General features: G+C 40.5%; 1 protein-coding gene across 1 annotated transcript; it reads left to right on the top strand.

The window, feature by feature from the left end:
• Positions 1-5,029: 5,029 nt before the first annotated feature.
• Positions 5,030-15,639, top strand: LOC116045444 (macrophage mannose receptor 1-like). Its single transcript, XM_036007406.1, has 5 exons — positions 5,030-5,071; positions 7,946-7,986; positions 13,303-13,689; positions 14,228-14,566; positions 15,203-15,639. Coding segments are annotated over exons 1-5 (1,116 nt in total). The 5' UTR covers positions 5,030-5,069; the 3' UTR covers positions 15,550-15,639.
• The last annotated feature ends 1,861 nt before the right edge of the window (positions 15,640-17,500 follow it).

Below are 17,500 nucleotides of genomic sequence, written 5' to 3'. Positions count from 1 at the left end.
ATTTCTTAGAGTGTATTTAAGGACGAACGTCCACAACGATTGGCCTTCACCGAAAATTTTAAACATACATTTAAGTTTTGTTTACAGAGGGGTTTAACATGAAACTATCACCATCACCAAACCCACCAGACTCCATGTAAATAATCAGGACTTTTATCACTGTAAAACACACTTCATTCAAAGTGGACAGAAACTAAATAAAACTATCAAAAGTCGTCTTGGTTCATCTTTCCACTGTTCCAACAATCACCACTCTGTTTTGTTTTTTTAAATAAACCCTTAATTCACCCATTTACATGTGGAGATATGCTGGCTCTATACACGCTAAAAGTCCTGATTATTTACATGGAGTCTGGTGGAGATAATGCTGGCTCTATACACGCTAAAAGTACTGATTATTTACATGGAGTCTGGTGGAAATATGCTGGCTCTATACACGCTAAAAGTACTGATTATTTACATGGAGTCTGGTGGAAATATGCTGGCTCTATACACGCTAAAAGTACTGATTATTTACATGGAGTCTGGTGTAGTTTGGTGATGGTGATTTCGGGGCTGTTTCATGTTAGACTAAAAGGATCTTACTCTTTAACTAAAAGGTCTATCTCTGTAGAGATCCTTTCATAATGTTGTCAGACACTTAGAATAATAATCTGAGTCTGTCAGCAGCAATAACAGAACTTTTAGTGGACGCTAACTGACTCTAACATGTGTCCTGTAGGGTTACATTACAGCTTGTTTCTTGCTTTGGACCATTTTTAAAGATAGTTGTTCCCATCAGTCACTGAGACACAAACACATGGGAACATAGAGTCCAGGCTGAAAAATACCCAAAGTTACCCTTTACTTTGCAGCTGAATGTGATGAATAGTTAAATCTTTGATTTGCATCCTGAGGGACTGGGTTATAAACTGTATCCCTAAACATAAAGACAGGCTGTTCTTCTGTCTGTTTCCCCCTCACTCCTCCAACATTTGAATAAAATTATATAATTTTCGTATTTATTTTTAACACAAATTCAAAAAGTCCAACGTATGAATGCAAATGTTACAGTTCAAGGTGTTACACTGTTGACTTGTGTGTGTGTGTGTGTGTGTGTGTGTGTGTGTGTGTGTGTGTGTGTGTGTGTGTTGTAACTTCAGTAAATTCAACATCTTTTCCAAAAGTCAGTGAGTAATGGTGTAAAATAATCCTGATTTCATACCAAAAATAACTGTTTATTATCATCTAACAGGGTGAAGATGCAGTGGAGTCTGTTGGTGTTGATTGTGATGGGTAAGTGGATCATCTGGACAGCTCACTCCTCATCAACTCCAACTCACATTTCAGTTAAGAATATGGTTTGATTTAAGCAGTAATTTAGTTTTTTTTCAACCTGGATTTTCCTGTTTTTTAAGTGGCTTTAATGTAACATTAACAGACAAATGTTTAGCATCAGTTACTGTCGTTTTATGAGTGATTTTTGTGGACTACAAGAAGAGAGTATTTCCCATCTGGATGTGGACAACTTTCTAAAAAAGAAACTTGAGATGAATGTTGAACTAAGTATGTTTGAGGTGATGCTATATTTTAGTCAAGATAAGATAAAAAACATACACGTCTACTAAAGTTCTGTTTTTACCGCTGACAGACTCAGATTATTATTCTAAGTGTCTGACAACATTATGAAAGGATCCCTACAGAGATAGACCTTTTAGTTAAAGAGTAAGATACTGTTTGTCTCTTATATAAAAAATGTTGTAAGTTAATGTCTGTTTCTGCAAGTACCAATGCAGCAGATTTTACAAATGTGTGGGGTAATGTTTATTAATTCTTTAACTGTTTGTGGTACCTTTATATGGAATTGTTTCCTCTATTTAATGTTTTTCCTTGTTTTCTTTTCCCTTTTTCTTCTTTTTTGGATATAGTAATATTATGTACCCTTTTTTTATATTGTATTTTAAAAGCCCCCCCTCTTTTGAGATGTATATGATGAAACCCTCTGTGAAGTTGTCATGGGTGTGGCTTTTTGGTCGGCTCAGACCTAATCAGACTGATTGAAGCCAGATGGTGTGTCAGCTGTATGTGAGCCCTACATATATCCCTTCATCAAATGTTTTTACCATTTGCCTGAAGAAGACCCAATAGGGTCGAAACGTTGCATCTATGCATATATATTAAAAACGCGAGCTTAAAGCAGTGTTGCGGACGTTATATTTTTTTCGCTTTTAGTACTTTAATTTGTCCTGCACCTGCCAGAAGGTGGGATGTGCACACAATTACTTTTTTTAAAATAAGCGGGTTAATGCCCTTCGAGGTGTCCATTGTCAGGTATTAATGGACTTCGGTGGAGGTAATGGTTCACGCATCGCGTCATCCATTAATACCTTACTGAGAGACCACTAGTGGCAGAAAATGACATATTGGATGTTTAACGTCTGGTGGGTTTGGTGATGGTGATTTCGGGGCTGTTTCATGTTAAACAAAAATAATCTTACTCTTTAACATCAGCCACTTAGACACACAAATGAGAAAATAGAGTCCAGGTTTAAAAACAGAACAAAGTTACCTTTTAATGAACAGATGCTTGTCTAGCTCTCAGCTCCATCGCTGCAGTTTCTTCTCTGTTATCAGGTCAGTGTTCCTCCGTTGGGGGTCAGCTGTATGAGTACCACTTCATTGGAAAGAATATGACGTGGAAAGCAGCCAAGGAGTATTGCAGAAAGCACCACACTGATCTGGCCACAGTGTCTAACCAGGCAGACATGCAGAGACTCCACAACCCTGCAAAGTTTCAAGCCGGAGCCTGGATTGGGCTGCAGCGAGACTGGCGCTGGTCTCAGCCAGGGGTGGAGTTCAACGAGAGCGAGAGTAAATGGTATCCAGGAGAGCCGAATAATTTAGGCAATCATGAGAACTGTGTGGGGATGTGGAATGACAAATGGAATGACATCTCTTGTTCTTACATCTATGAATTTATCTGCTATGAAGGTGAGAATATGTGGTGCATAGAGTCTGTTCTCCCCTAAAAAACTCCCCCATAAGTGGTTTGTTCCAGCATCATTCTGACCTATACTCATGTTTCTAGTGGCGGCGCCCTCTAGTGGCCGTTGTAGTTCTGACGGGCGCAAAGCAGGAAGTAAGGTGAGGAAGTATAAGAGCGCCAAATGTCGAACAAACACAGGATTTTCACCCAGGAGGCCGGGGTTCATGTCCCGTTTGAAGAAAAAAAAGCAAACCGAGAGTTTTTTTTACTTTAGAGGGAACCAACGGAGCTTGGACTTTAATCTGACCCACAGGAGAGTTCTCCGTCCGCATATCTAAACCAGAGAACGTAACGGTGACGGTTTTCAACACGTGGTTAACGCTGTGAAACGGCGCCACTAGAAACCTAAATATAGGTCAGAATGATGCTGGAACAAACCACTTCTGGGGGAGTTTTTCAGGGGAGGAAAGTCTCTGAATTGATATCACATTATTGTTTTGATAGAAGAATAATGTAGGATTTTATGAGACTAAATAAAAACAAAAAAGTTTGTCTGTGTCTTCCACAGAACACAACAAGACCGGCCAAACATTTCATATCATTAAATCTATGAAAAGATGGCAAGACGCTCAGAGCTACTGCAGAGAACATCACACTGACCTGATCAGTGGAGTCAAACAGCTAGAAGACTTCAAGACACAGCGCCAGAATGATGCAAACTATCCCTGGAACATTTTCTGGATCGGCCTGTTCAGAGACTCTGACTGGAGTTGGTCAGATGGGAGCAGTTTCTCTTTCAGATCCTGGGATCAAGATGACCCTAAGAAGAAATGTGCTATGACTACGTCAGATGGAAAATGGAGCTCTGATGACTGTGATGAAAGAAAACCCTTCTTCTGCTACAACGGTGAGTTTATCAGAAGTCTATCTAACGGTACTGTACATCTACATCTGTTTAATGATTTACTTCATTTATTAGTTTATTATAAGAATTATGGTATGAGGTTCATCGTTGTTGAATATCTTGATAATGATATAACTCGCGATAAATAAACAGATAAAGTGTTCTCAGTTCTGCTAAAATACAACAAACTGCTTGTTAGATTTAAAACAAATGAAAGGAAATAATTTGCCACTTTCTTTTGTTGAACATATTGGATGTTGAGTTGAATATAAAAGGCAGCACTGAAAAAGAACGACAGATATTTTAAAGTGCAGTTTTCTGCTGAGATTTTACTTTCAAATGCATCTTTTAGACCGACTACTGTCTTTAAAAGGCTGTAGCGAGCTCCATTTTAAAGTTAGAAAGAAGACGAAGAAGATAGTACAATCATTAAAACATACAACAACATTCTCTTAGCATCACTGTCATACCAATAATGACGTTAAATCAAACCCTCTCGTGTAATATTGCTTCATCACAAAAATATAATCTAATGTACAGCTGTTATTTAAACTGTCCTGTGTTTGTCTACATGGGCGGAGCATTTGGGTCTCCGCCACTAATTGACTTAGACACTAATTGAATCTGCCACTAATTGACTTGGACACTAATTGGCTCCTCCCCGAATTGACTCCGCCCATGATTGATTGATTGACTTCTTCTCCCCGGTCTATGTGTGTACTAGCTCCTCTTTTTTCAATAAGTGCTTCTTTTAATCCAAAATCCACTAGGCTACTTGCTAGTGGCTACAAATAAAGACAGGTAATTATGTTTCTCCCTGAATATATTGAGGCTGAGTGCGCTGAACTGCCTGCAGGGCCCCCTAGTGGATGCAGTTGCCCCCTAGTGGCTTCAGGAGCCCCCCTAGTGGCTGCAGGTGCCCCTAGTGGCTGCAGGGGCCCCTAGTGGATGCAGGGGCCCCCTAGTGGCTGCAGGGGCCCAATGCATCCATATAGTCCGCCTGTAGGAAGAAGCGGTTCTGCTCGAAGAAGATCTTGGAGGATTTGCCGATTTTCAGACTCAGAAAATCCCCCAGAAGAAGTAGAGTGTTTGTGAATCGGCTGGTTTTAAAAATGTAATCTTAGTTTTGCGTTATTTGCTTAACTCGGCACAGAAAAGGGAGAAACATCAGAGCAGAGGGAAGCTGTGGACATTCACAAGATGTAAGTTATAAACTCGGCTGTTTGATGTCACATTTTAATGTTTGCGTTGTCTTCACGTCGACCGTGCAACTTTTTATTTTTCTGGCTCTAAATTGACTTCTTGTTTTTCTACGTTGTGGTCGTCTTTTTCGACACTTCTGTCGCTTTTCAGCAAAGTTTTATATACGTTTTTTTTTCACTTCTTACCGATGTTGTTGTCATATTTTTCCTGAGCTTTTCTTGACATTTTTGTTATTTTTTTCAGCGTTATTTCATAAAAATGTTTTTCTCCAAATGCTATGAAATTGACTAAAACTCAGAAATGATCTCTTCAGCCAGGCGCCCCATGTCTGGACATTTTAACAGGAGTTGTCCGTAGAACGTGATTCACATTTATATTTCTGTTTTTTACATTTCAAATTGCATAATAATTTCCCTGTGTGTGTGTGTGTGTGTGTGTGTGTGTGTGTGTGTCTGCCTTTTTGTGTTTGTGTTTGTGTGTGTGTGTGTGTGTGTGTGTGTGTGTGTGTCTATGTGTCTGTGTGTCTCTGTGTGAGTGTGTGTGTGCGTGTGTGTGTGTGTGTCTGCGTTTTGTGTTTGTGTTTGTATGTGTGTGTGTGTGTGTGTGTGTGTGTGTCAGCGTGTGTTGTCTCCATATATGATGGTCAAGACATTTCTTCATTAATTCAGATGTTTAAAGTTGTGTATGAGCTAACAAGGCTATGGTGAATATACCTGATTTTTTTCATACGTCTAGCACCTTTAGAAAGGGAGGTCCCCACAAGTGATGGTGATAATGTTGGTCCTGATAAAACATATAAACCAGTATGTGTGTCTGTGTGTGTGTGTGTGTGTGTGTGTGTGTGTGTGTGTGTGTGTGTGTGTGTGTGTGTATGTGTGTATATCTGTAGGGTTACATTACAGCTTGTTTCTTGCTTTGGACAATTTTTAAAGATATTTGTTCCCATCAGTCACTGAGACACAAACACATGGGAACATAGAGTCAGGTTGAAAATAACCCAAAGTTACCCTTTACTTTGCAGCTGAATGTGATGAATAGTTAAATCTTTGATTTGCATCCTGAGGGACTGGGTTGTAAACTGTATCCCTAAACATAAAGACAGGCTGTTCTTCTGTCTGTTTCCTCCTCACTCCTCCAACATATTAATATCATTTTCACATTATTTCCTTTGAGAGGAATTCAAAAAATCCCCAACAGGACACGTATGAATGTTAATGTCACATTTCAAGGTGTTACACTGTTGACTTGTGTGTGTCTCTGTGTGTTTCTCTGTGTGTCTGTGTGTGTGTGTCTGTGTGTGTGTGTGTCTCTGTATGTGTGTGTGTATGTGTGTGTTGTAACTTCAATAAATGCAACATCTTTTCCAAAAGTCAATGAGTAATTGTGTAAAATAATCCTGATTTCATACCAAAAATAACTGTTAATTAAAGCTGCAAGCAGCGATGGACGGGCCCTCGCTCCTCTGCGCGCAACGGGGTTACCGGTGGTTGCCGCTCCTTGCGACCGTCATTTGCGCGGCACTCAGACACCGCAAATCGTCACCAATGAAAAGGGAACTCCCTGCTGAGTTCAATGATACCTCACACAAGACTCTACCTTAAACGGTTCAAATGTTATGAAAGGGGGCGTGGCTTAAGCATAGGGGGCAGGCCAAACCGTCACCAATGAAGAAGCAACTCTCTGCTGAGTTCAATGACACCTCACACAAGACTCTACCTTAAACGGTTAAAATGTTATGAAAGGGGGCGTGGCCTGAGTAAGTGGGCGTGGTTATATTATAGGGGCCGGCTCATTATCACAAGTAGACCACACATTCTAAGTTTCTTGTAAATTGGATGAAGTTTGTCATATAAGGCGCATTTCCTGTTGCCAGCGGGGGGCGCTATGACCAAAAGTCAAATATGGCCTGTAGGTGTCCTCAGGCCTGGACCCTTGTCAATCGTGAGAATTTTCGGGCAGATACGACAACGTACACTCAAGTTACAACAACTTCTTTGTTCATCGCTAAACACTCAAAATGGCCGCAACGCCACGCCCACACCGTCTGACGAAAAGTTTTTCTTTTAATAACTTTTCATCTTTACGGTGTTGGGATGATACAGACCACGTTTGAAGTACATCGGATGAAATCTCTAGGAGGAGTTCGTTAAAGTATAGCACCTTGACTTTTAGGCCTACTTCCTGTTGCCACTAGGGGGCGCTATGACTTTAAGTAAATATCGGCCTTTATTTGTCCTCAGGGTTGGACTCTTATGAATCCTGAAAGGTTTCGAGCCAATCGGACAATGTACACTCGAGTTACACCCACTTCCTGTTTCGGCGGCGAAACGCACAAAATGGCCGCCCCGCCACGGCCACGCCCTATGACGAAAAGTTTTTCTTTTAACAACTTTTCATCGTTAATGTCTTAAGATGGCACAGACCGAATTTGAAGTTGATCAGATGAAATCTCTAGGAGGAGTTCGTTAAAGTACAACATGTGGAAATGGCCAAAACCGCACTAATTTCGAACTTTCAATTCAAAATGGCGGACTTCCTGTTGGGTTTAGGGTATGGCTCCAATGACGTTTTGTGTGCGTCTTGATATGATACATATGTGTACCAAGTTTCGTGAGTCTACGTTAAACGCACTGCAGGGGCTCAATTTTTTTACCTTTGTAGGGGGCGCTAGCGAGCCATTTTTGCGCGCCTATTCCCGACACCCTTAAAATACGTAAATGTTCACCAGACTTGATGCGACTGCCAAATTTGGTGAGTTTTTGAATATGTTAAGCCCCTCAAAAAGCCAATTCATTTGCCGGGAAAATAATTCCTTCAGTTTCAATAGGGCCTTCGCCGCTGTTGGCGCTCGGGCCCTAAATATCATCTAACAGGGTGAAGATGCAGTGGAGTCTGTTGGTGTTGATTGTGATGGGTAAGTGGATCATCTGGACAGCTCACTCCTCATCAACTCCAAGTCACATTTCAATTAAGAATATGGTCACCAAACCCACCAGACTCCATGTAAATAATTACTACTTTTAGCGTGTATACAGCCAGCATATCTCCACATGTAAATGGGTGAATTAAGGGTTTATTTCAACCAAACCAGAGTGGTGATTGATGGAACAGTGGAAAGATGAACCAAGATGGCTTTTGATAGTTTTATGTTGTTTCTGTCAACTTTGAATGAAGTGTGTTTTACGATGATAAAAGTACTGATTATTTACATGGAGTCTGGTGGGTTTAGCGAACGCAATTTGACGGATGTTTTTATATTTAAAAAAAGGATCTTTTTTAGGCTCCGTCATCAGGGAGGTGTTTCGCTGCCCGGACCACGTCCGTCCGGACTACAACCCTCTGAGGAACGTCCGGGCCCAGTACCGGGTCACGTCCCGGGACAGGAAGAACCAGGACGGCCAGCTAAGCTACGACTACCAGAACTTTAACCCGGCCCAGTTAGACTTGGACCGCATGGGCGCGCTCAGAGACAAACCCTCCGCCACCTGTCGCATTCTGTAGGACAACGGGGCCAGACACACACACACAGACAGACAGACAGACAGACACACACACACACACACACAGACACACACACACACAGACACACACACACATACACACACAGACAGACAGACAGACACACACACACACACACACACACTCACACACACTCACAGACAGACAGACAGACAGACAGACAGACAGACACACACACACACACACACACAGACACACAGACGCAAACACAGACAGACAGACAGACACACACACACTCACAAACAGACAGATGCACACACTCACACACACACGCATACACACACACAGACAGATAGACAGACGGACAGACACACAGACAAACACAGCACAGACAGACGCACACACACTCAGACAGAGATATATACACACACACACACACACACACACACACACACACACAGACACACACACACACACACACACACACACACACAGAAAGAGATATATATATACACACACACAGACACACACACACACACACACATACAGATACACACACACACACACTGTTAGAAAAATGATGATTTACATTCCACTGTCTTGTTTATATTAAAACTGTTTGCATAGAAAGCCCAAATACTGACGGAGCTCTAAGGAGATGAACCTGTGAGACTCTACTGCCTGATCTTGTGAAAGGCCCAGGATGTTCCAGAGGGCAGGGCAGGCGGAGGAGATGCCCAGCCTGACCAGACATCACATCAACATCGACAACATGACTGCATATCATTAATGGCTGCAGAGAGTTTTTTGTTTTAGTCATCTTCAGTACTTTGTAGTAAGTGAGAGATCTTCAGTGTTTCTCTCTATTCTTTGGTAATGTAACACACACACACACACACACACACACAGACAGACAGACAGACAGACAGACAGACACACACACACACACACACACACACACACACACACACAGAGACCCCTCTCTCTCTCCTCTCTGAATAATGTGTGTATGAAGACCCGTCAGCCTCTGTGGTTTTAGACTTGTGTAAAGGACATTGATTACTGGATAGAGAGCTGATGCTGCAAAGTTTCCTCTGATGATGAGATAAAGAAGTCGTGTTTGATAAAAACAGAAAAAGAGCAGCTGCTGATTAGGGTTGTCATGGCTATCTGACAGCCACATCCTTCCCAGAGATATCAGCCCACGTAGGGACGTCTACAGAGAGGGCAACCTAAAGAACAACAACATGACTACAGCTAGTAAAAGTATTTTTTCATACTCTTCATAACATCTTCTCTCTGCAATCGTCTTTCAAGTAAATTCAGTTAATGCATCTTTATTTTTCCTGCTCATGCAGCGAAGGCCAGATGACTTCTGACCCCTCATAGGAACCCTACAGCTGACAACCAAACCGAGAAAAGTACGATTAATCAACCAGAGGTGGTTATGGAGTATAAGTCACACGGGAGTCTCAAGTTTTAGGCTGCGTTCATATAAGCACAAAAAAAATTCTGCGGTTCTCTGCAGGGTTGTGTGGTGTTTGGGAGTGTCAAAAAGAATTTATATGTAACGCATACACACACACACACACACACACACACACACACACACACACACACAGGCAAACACACACACACACACACACAAAGACACAGACAGACACACAGACACAAACACACAGACACACACAGACACACACAGACACACAAAGACACACAGACAGACACACACACACACACACAAAGACACACAGACAGACACACAGACACAAACACACACAGACACACACAGACACACACAGACACACACACACACACACAGAGACAGACACACACACACACACACACACACACACACACACCAGACACAATAAGATTACTGTATTTGCTGTTGGATATTGAAGATGATGAGTGTTTTGCGTTGCCGGCCGAGTGACTCGATGTCCAAGGGGATTTGATTCTTGCATGTTTTTTGTTGTTGTACATGATCCAAAAGCCCCCCTTTCAATTCAATGTTATTCAGTGGGCCGATGTGCAGCAATCGGCGGAATAACTATTATCCCCCATACTTATTATTATTCCGCCGCATTTTTGTCCTGCTAATAGTCACAGAGCTTTGCCAATAAATCCACACAAAATACATCAAAACGTGTGTAATGACCGGGAATGGTGTGCTATGACTTTTCTAAGAGATTTGCCACCCCTAGTGGCTGCAGGACCCCCTAGTGGCTGCAGGGGCCCTAGTGGCTGCAGGACCCCCTAGTGGCTGCAGGGGCCCTAGTGGCTGCAGGACCCCCTAGTGGCTGCAGGGGCCCTAGTGGCTGCAGGGGCCCTAGTGGCTGCATGGGTCCCCTAGTGGCTGCAGGGGCCTAGTGGCTGCAGGGGCCCTAGTTTCTGCAGGGGCCCTAGTGGCTGCAGGACCCCCTATTGGCTGCAGGGGCCCCTAGTGGCTGCAGGGCCCCTAGTGGCTGCAGGGGCCCTAGTGGCTGCAGAGGCCCTATGCATCCATATAGTCCGCCTGTAGGAAGAATCGGTTCTGCTTGAAGCAGAACTTGGCAGATTTGCTGATTCTGAGACTCAGAAATGCCCCCAAAAGAAGCAGAGAGTTTGTGAGTCGGCTGCTTTTAAAAAATGTAATCTTAGTTTTGCGTGATTTGCTTAACTCTAAGATGGATAAGGAACTTTTTTGTTGACTTTTTTAGATCTTCATGTCGACCAAACTGTAAGAAGAAGTGAGAAGACTACATGAGACATGCAATAATAACAGTCAGAGATGTTTGACTTTTGCAAAATAAAAGCATGTTACAGTTTTTTTCTGTTGCTAAATGACGAGGGCACAACTGAAGCCACATGTGCAAAACTCAAACTACAGTCTGCAGAACCAACAGTCACCTGAACTAAACAGTTCACATCTCCTGAAAAACTCATTCACAGAAACACAACTCTTCACACACGTCTCAGAACAGACTCAGTGCAGAGAAACACACACACACACACACACACACACACACACACACACACACACACACACACACACCTCTGACACCTAGCGTCCACTAAAGGACAGACTCAGATTAATATTCTAAGTGTCTGACAACATTATGAAAGGATCCGTACAGAGATAGTTCTTCTTAAAACCTCTTTAAGACCTTTCTGTTTAACCAGAAACAGCTCTGAGGTCGCTAGCGCTAAACCCACCAGACTCCAGACACTAATCAGTACTTTTAGCGTGTATAGAGCCAAGATATTTCCACATGTAGATCTGTAAACTATGTGTTTATTTCAACCAAAACTAGAGTTGTGATGGTTGGAAAAGTGGAAAGACGACCCAAAACGGCTTTTAATAGTTTTATTTTGTTTCTGTCGACTTTGAATGAAGTGTATTTTACGATGCTTAAATGACAATTTGGCGGATGTTTTTATGTTTAAAAAAGGATCTTACTCTTTAACTAAAAGGTCTATCTCTGTAGGGATCCTTTCATAATGTTGTCAGACACTTAGAATAATAATCTGAGTTTGTCAGCAGCAACAACAGAACTTTTAGTGGAGGCTGTATGTTTTTAATCTTATCTTGACTAAAATATATAAACAGCATCACCTCAAACAGAAGTTTCCAGGCAATGATACAGATGTGACACGTTGATATTTTAATATTCAAATGACGACAATGAAATGACAGCCAGAGTTTAATTATTAACAGGATCAATAAAGTGTTGAGAGCAGTCTCCGTCGGCACAGAAAGGGAGAAACATCAGAGCAGAGGGAAGCTGTGGACATTCACAAGATGTAAGTTATAAACTCGGCTGTTTGATTTCACATTTTAATGTTTGTATGGATTTGCAGAAGAGGGATTGTATTCAACGTAATACTGCATGTAAAATCTGATTTATATAATGATAAGGTTTCCAGTTTTCCTTCAAACTCTTTTTGTTCATTTCTCAATATTTAAGTTATCTTCTCTGATACATCCGGGGTCCTCAAACGTATCACTCAAGTGTCTGCATCTAAAAAACTAACTAACGCTACAAATATCTGATTATTAACAGTTGTATGTCTGTACATTTTATTTTTTGAGGCATTTTTAGGCCTTTATTTGACAGGACAGCTTAGACTTGAAAGGGGAGAGAGGGGGGGAATGACATGCAGCAAAGGGTCGCAGGTGGGTTTAGTTATGGTGATTTTGGGGCTGTTTCATGTTAAACCCACCATGTAAATAATCAGGACTTTTAGCGTGTATAGAGCCAGCATATCTCCACATGTAAATGGGTGAATTAAGGGTTTATTTCAATCAAACCAGAGTGGTTATTGTTGGAACAGTGGAAAAATGAACCAAGACGGCTTTTGATAGTTTGAATGAAGTGTGTTTTATGATGATAAAAGTATTGATTATTTACATGGAGTCTGGTGGGTTTAGCGAACACAATTTGGCAGATGTTTTTATATTTTAAAAAAGGATCTTTTTTTTATTTTGTTTCCGTTACTGGACCACATGATTGATGCCAACATATTTTAGTTAGCATGTATTAGCATTATAGCACATGCTACTATGTTAGCATATGCTAGCATGTTTACAAATTAAGTCTGGTGGGTTTTGGTGATGGGTATTTAGTGGCTGTTTCATGTTAAACAAAAAGGATCTTACTCTTTAACATCAGTCACTTAGAAACAAAAACATGAGTCCAGGTTTTAAAATAAAACAAAGTTACCTTTTAATGAACAGATGCTTGTCTAGCTCTCAGCTCCATCGCTGCAGTTTCTTCTCTGTTATCAGGTCAGTGTTCCTCCATTGGGGGTCAGCTGTATGAGTACCACTTCATTGGAGAGAATATGAAGTGGAAAGAAGCCCAGGAGTATTGCAGAAAGAGCTACACTGACCTGGCCACAGTGTCTAAACAGACAGACATGAAGAGACTCCTTGACTCCACGACTGAACAGTATCGAGCCGGAGCCTGGATTGGGCTGCAGCGAGACTGGTGCTGGTCTCAGCCAGGGGTGGAGTTCAACGAGAGTAAATGGTCTCCAGGACAGCCGGATAATTACGGCAATCAGGAGAACTGTGTGTGGATGAAGAATGACACATGGGATGACGACTCTTGTTCTAGACCATATAACTTTATCTGCTATGATGGTGAGAATATGTGGCGCATAGAGTCTGTTCTCCCCTAAAAAACTCCCCCAGAAGTGGTTTGTTCCAGCATCATTCTGACCTATATTTATGTTTCTAGTGGCGGCGCCCTCTAGTGGCCGTAGTAGTTCTGACTACCAGAGAAGGGATCGGTCCCGGTTTTAAACACGTCATCAACGTTGTGAAGAGGTCCCAGTTTGGTTAGTTTAGACACCAAAACTACTGAGTTAAGTTGATAAAAAAGATGATGGTTTGGGTTTTTACCGAATCCAGATTTTTGGGGTTTGCCGTACCTGAAGTTGCTGCATTTTGGCTGCTGTCTGTAGATTCCTTCATGCACAACTCATATTCTTTCAGATGTTTCATACCAAATGTAACAGCGGTGATGTTGTGTATTGTTTATGTATTATTGCCACTAGAGGGCGCCGCCACTAGAAACCTGAATATAGGTCAGAATGATGCTGGAACAAACCACTTCTGGGGGAGTTTTTTAGGGGAGAACAGACTTGAGACAGAATTGATATCACATTATTGTTTTAAAATAAGAATAATGTAGGATTTTATGACACAGAACACAACAAGATCGGCAAAACATTTCATATCAGTGACGATATCAGTCCCACTGTGATGACCTGGCTAGATGCTCAGAGCTACTGCAGAGAACATCACACTGACCTGATCAGTGGAGTCAAACAGCTAGAAGACTTCAAGACACAGGGCCAGAATGATGCAAACCGAATTTTCTGGATCGGCCTGTTCAGAGACTGCTGGAGTTGGTCAGATGGGAGCAGTTTCTCTTTCAGATCCTGGGATAAAGATGAACCTGAGAAGACATGTGCTATGACTACGTCAAATGGAAAATGGAGCTCTGATGACTGTGATGAAAGAAAACCCTTCTTCTGCTACAACGGTGAGTTTATCAGAAGTCTATCTAACGGTACTGTACATCTACATCTGTTTAATGATTAGTTTATTATAAGAATTATGGTATGAGGTTCATCATTGTTGAATATCTTGATAATGATATAACTCACGATAAATAAACAGATAAAGTTTTCTCAGTTCTCCTAAAATACAACAAACTGCTTGTTAGATTTAAAACAAATGAAAGGAAATAATTTCCAACTTTCTTTTGTTGAACAAATTGGATGTTGAGTTGAATATAAAAGGCAGCGCTAAAAATAGAACGACAGTTACATTTTAAAGTGCAGTTTTCAACTGAGATTTTACTTTTAACTGCAGAATCTTTTGGGCCAACTTTACTGTCTTTTAAAAGGCTGTAGCGAGCTCCATTTTAAAGTTAGATAGAAGATGAAGAAGATAGAAGATGAAGACAATAGTAGAATCATTGCAAAATAGATGATCTAAGGAATCCATTTACTTCCACATGCTAACTTGTTGGGAAGGTGGGTATATAAAGTTTTAAAAGTCTCCGCCCAAGATTGGCTCCACCACTAATTGACTCTGACACTAATTGGCTCCGCCCCTGACTGACTCCGCCCCTGACTGGCTCGGCCCCTGATTGACTCCCCTTCTCCCCTGACAGATTCAGTGATCCTGATCAAGAAGAACATGATCTGGGAGGAAGGGTTATACTACTGCAGAGATCACTATCGCCACCTTGTCTCCATCACCAACCAGGGCGAGCAGCTCTGGGTCCAGGAGAGAGCCAAGACGGCCTCCACTCCCTACGTGTGGCTGGGACTGCGCTACACCTGCACTCTGGACTTCTGGTTCTGGGTCACTGACGAGACGGTCCGCTACACCAACTGGGGCCCCGGCCAGTCTGGGGACGACTGCAACATGTCTGGAGCCATGGACAGAGAGGGAACTCACCAGTCGGTCAAAATGATCGACGACGACCACAAGTTTAATTTCATCTGTTCCAAGTAAAAACCAGCAGACTGTAACTAAGTACATTTACTCAAGTACTGTACTTAAGTAATAATGCTGTTGAGATGAGGTACTTTACTTATATCTCAAAGTAAACATTTCAAGTAAAAAAGTCATAATATTTCAAGTAAAAAAGTCGTAATATTTTAAGAAGGAAATCATAATATTTCAGGAAGAAAGTTGTAATATGGATCTTTTACTTTACATTTTAACAGTGTGGGATTAATACTTTTACTTATACTAGTGCCCATATTATGAAAAACATCACTTTTTCTGTGATTTGGGGAGTTATTTTGTGTCTCTGGTGCTTCCACACACATACAAACTTGTAAAAAAAACCATCCATGGTGTTTAGAGTGAGATACGGTTTCTGAATGTGTCCTGCCTTCAGACTCCGGGTGAGCTGGTCAAAATCTGAACGGCTTTCTACATCATCGGCCCAAACATTTGGTGTGTGCTAACTACTTTAGCTAATACCACATCAGCTAGCTGTTTCTCCAACATCAGTCAGTACAAGGCAGGATTAGCCGGGAGACTTCTTCTAAACGAGGGCGCACTTCCAACTTTGAGTGGAATACCTGCAGACGAGGGACATGTAAGTTGTTTTATACAATTTCTTTTATAGATTAGGGTGAAGTCATGTGTGTTGTAGCAGCTAGCTTCATGCTAGTAGGCCTTACCTAGTTACTGAGCATGTGCCACTCCCACCAAAGATGGGATAAAAGTGAGAGGTCTCACTCTATAGTTAAAACGTAGAGCTCGACACACAGGGTGAAAAGAGGAGCTGCAGCAAAGTGCAGTACTACAAAAATATGGTGTTTTTTGAAAATGAAACAATGTAAAGTTGTTCTGATATAACTTCTAAATCCATGATTTAATGGCATTCTGGGAAAAGTAGGAACTTATATCTCAAAGTCATAATATTTCAAGAAAAAAAGTTGTAATATTTCAAGAAAATGAATCCTAATATTTTGGGAAACAAGTTGTAATATTTTGAGAAAGAAGTCGTAATATTTTGGGAAAAAAAGTCGTAATATTTCAAGTAAAAAATCGTAATATTTTGGGAAAAAAAGTAATACAATTTCAAGAAAAAAAGTTTTAAAATTTGAAGAACAAATTCGTAATATTTCAAGAAAAAGTCGCAAAATTTTGGGAAAAATGTCATCAAATTTTTGGGAAAAATGTCATCAAATTTTTGGGAAAATGTCAGTTTTTTGGGAAAAATATCGTAATATTTTAAGAAGAAAATCATAATATTTTGGGAAAAAATAATACAGTAATATAGATCTTTTAATTTACATTTTAACAGTGTGGGATTAATACTTTTACTTAAGTAAAGGATGCGTTTTATATTTTTGGAAAAATGTTGTAATATTTCAAATAAAAATGTCAAAAATTGTGGGAAAAAAGTCATAATATTTCAAGAATAAAGTCGTAATATTTTGGGAAAAAAGTCGTAATATTTTGAGTAAAAATTCGTAATATTTCAAGTAAAAAAGTCATAATATTTAAAGAAAATGAGTCGTAACATTTTGGGAAACAAGTTTTAATTTTTGGGAATAAAGTCATAATATTTTAAGAAAAAAGCTGTAATGTTTTCAAGTCGTAATAATTCAAGAAAAGACCTAATGTATCAAGAGAAAAAGTCATATTTTGCGAAAAAGTCGTAATATTTCAAGTAAAAAAAAATTATATTTCAAGTAAAAATATCTTAATATTTTAAGAAGAAAATCATAATATTTTGGGAAAAAAAGTTGTAATATAGGTGTTTTATATTTACATTTTAACAGTGTGGGATTAATACTTTTACTGAAGTTAAGGATGTGTTTTATTCATTTACTCACTCTGTTTGCAGTGGTGTGACGTTGACATACTGTGTGTCCTCTGGGATTATTGAATGGCATTCTGGGAAATGTAGGAACTTATATCTCAAAGTACATATTTCAAGAAA

This window comes from Sander lucioperca, chromosome 11 (genome assembly GCF_008315115.2).
Source record: "Sander lucioperca isolate FBNREF2018 chromosome 11, SLUC_FBN_1.2, whole genome shotgun sequence".
Classification (NCBI taxonomy): Eukaryota; Metazoa; Chordata; class Actinopteri; order Perciformes; family Percidae; genus Sander; species Sander lucioperca.
Note: the sequence above shows the minus strand (reverse complement) of the source record. Positions and strands in the feature narration are given on the sequence as shown.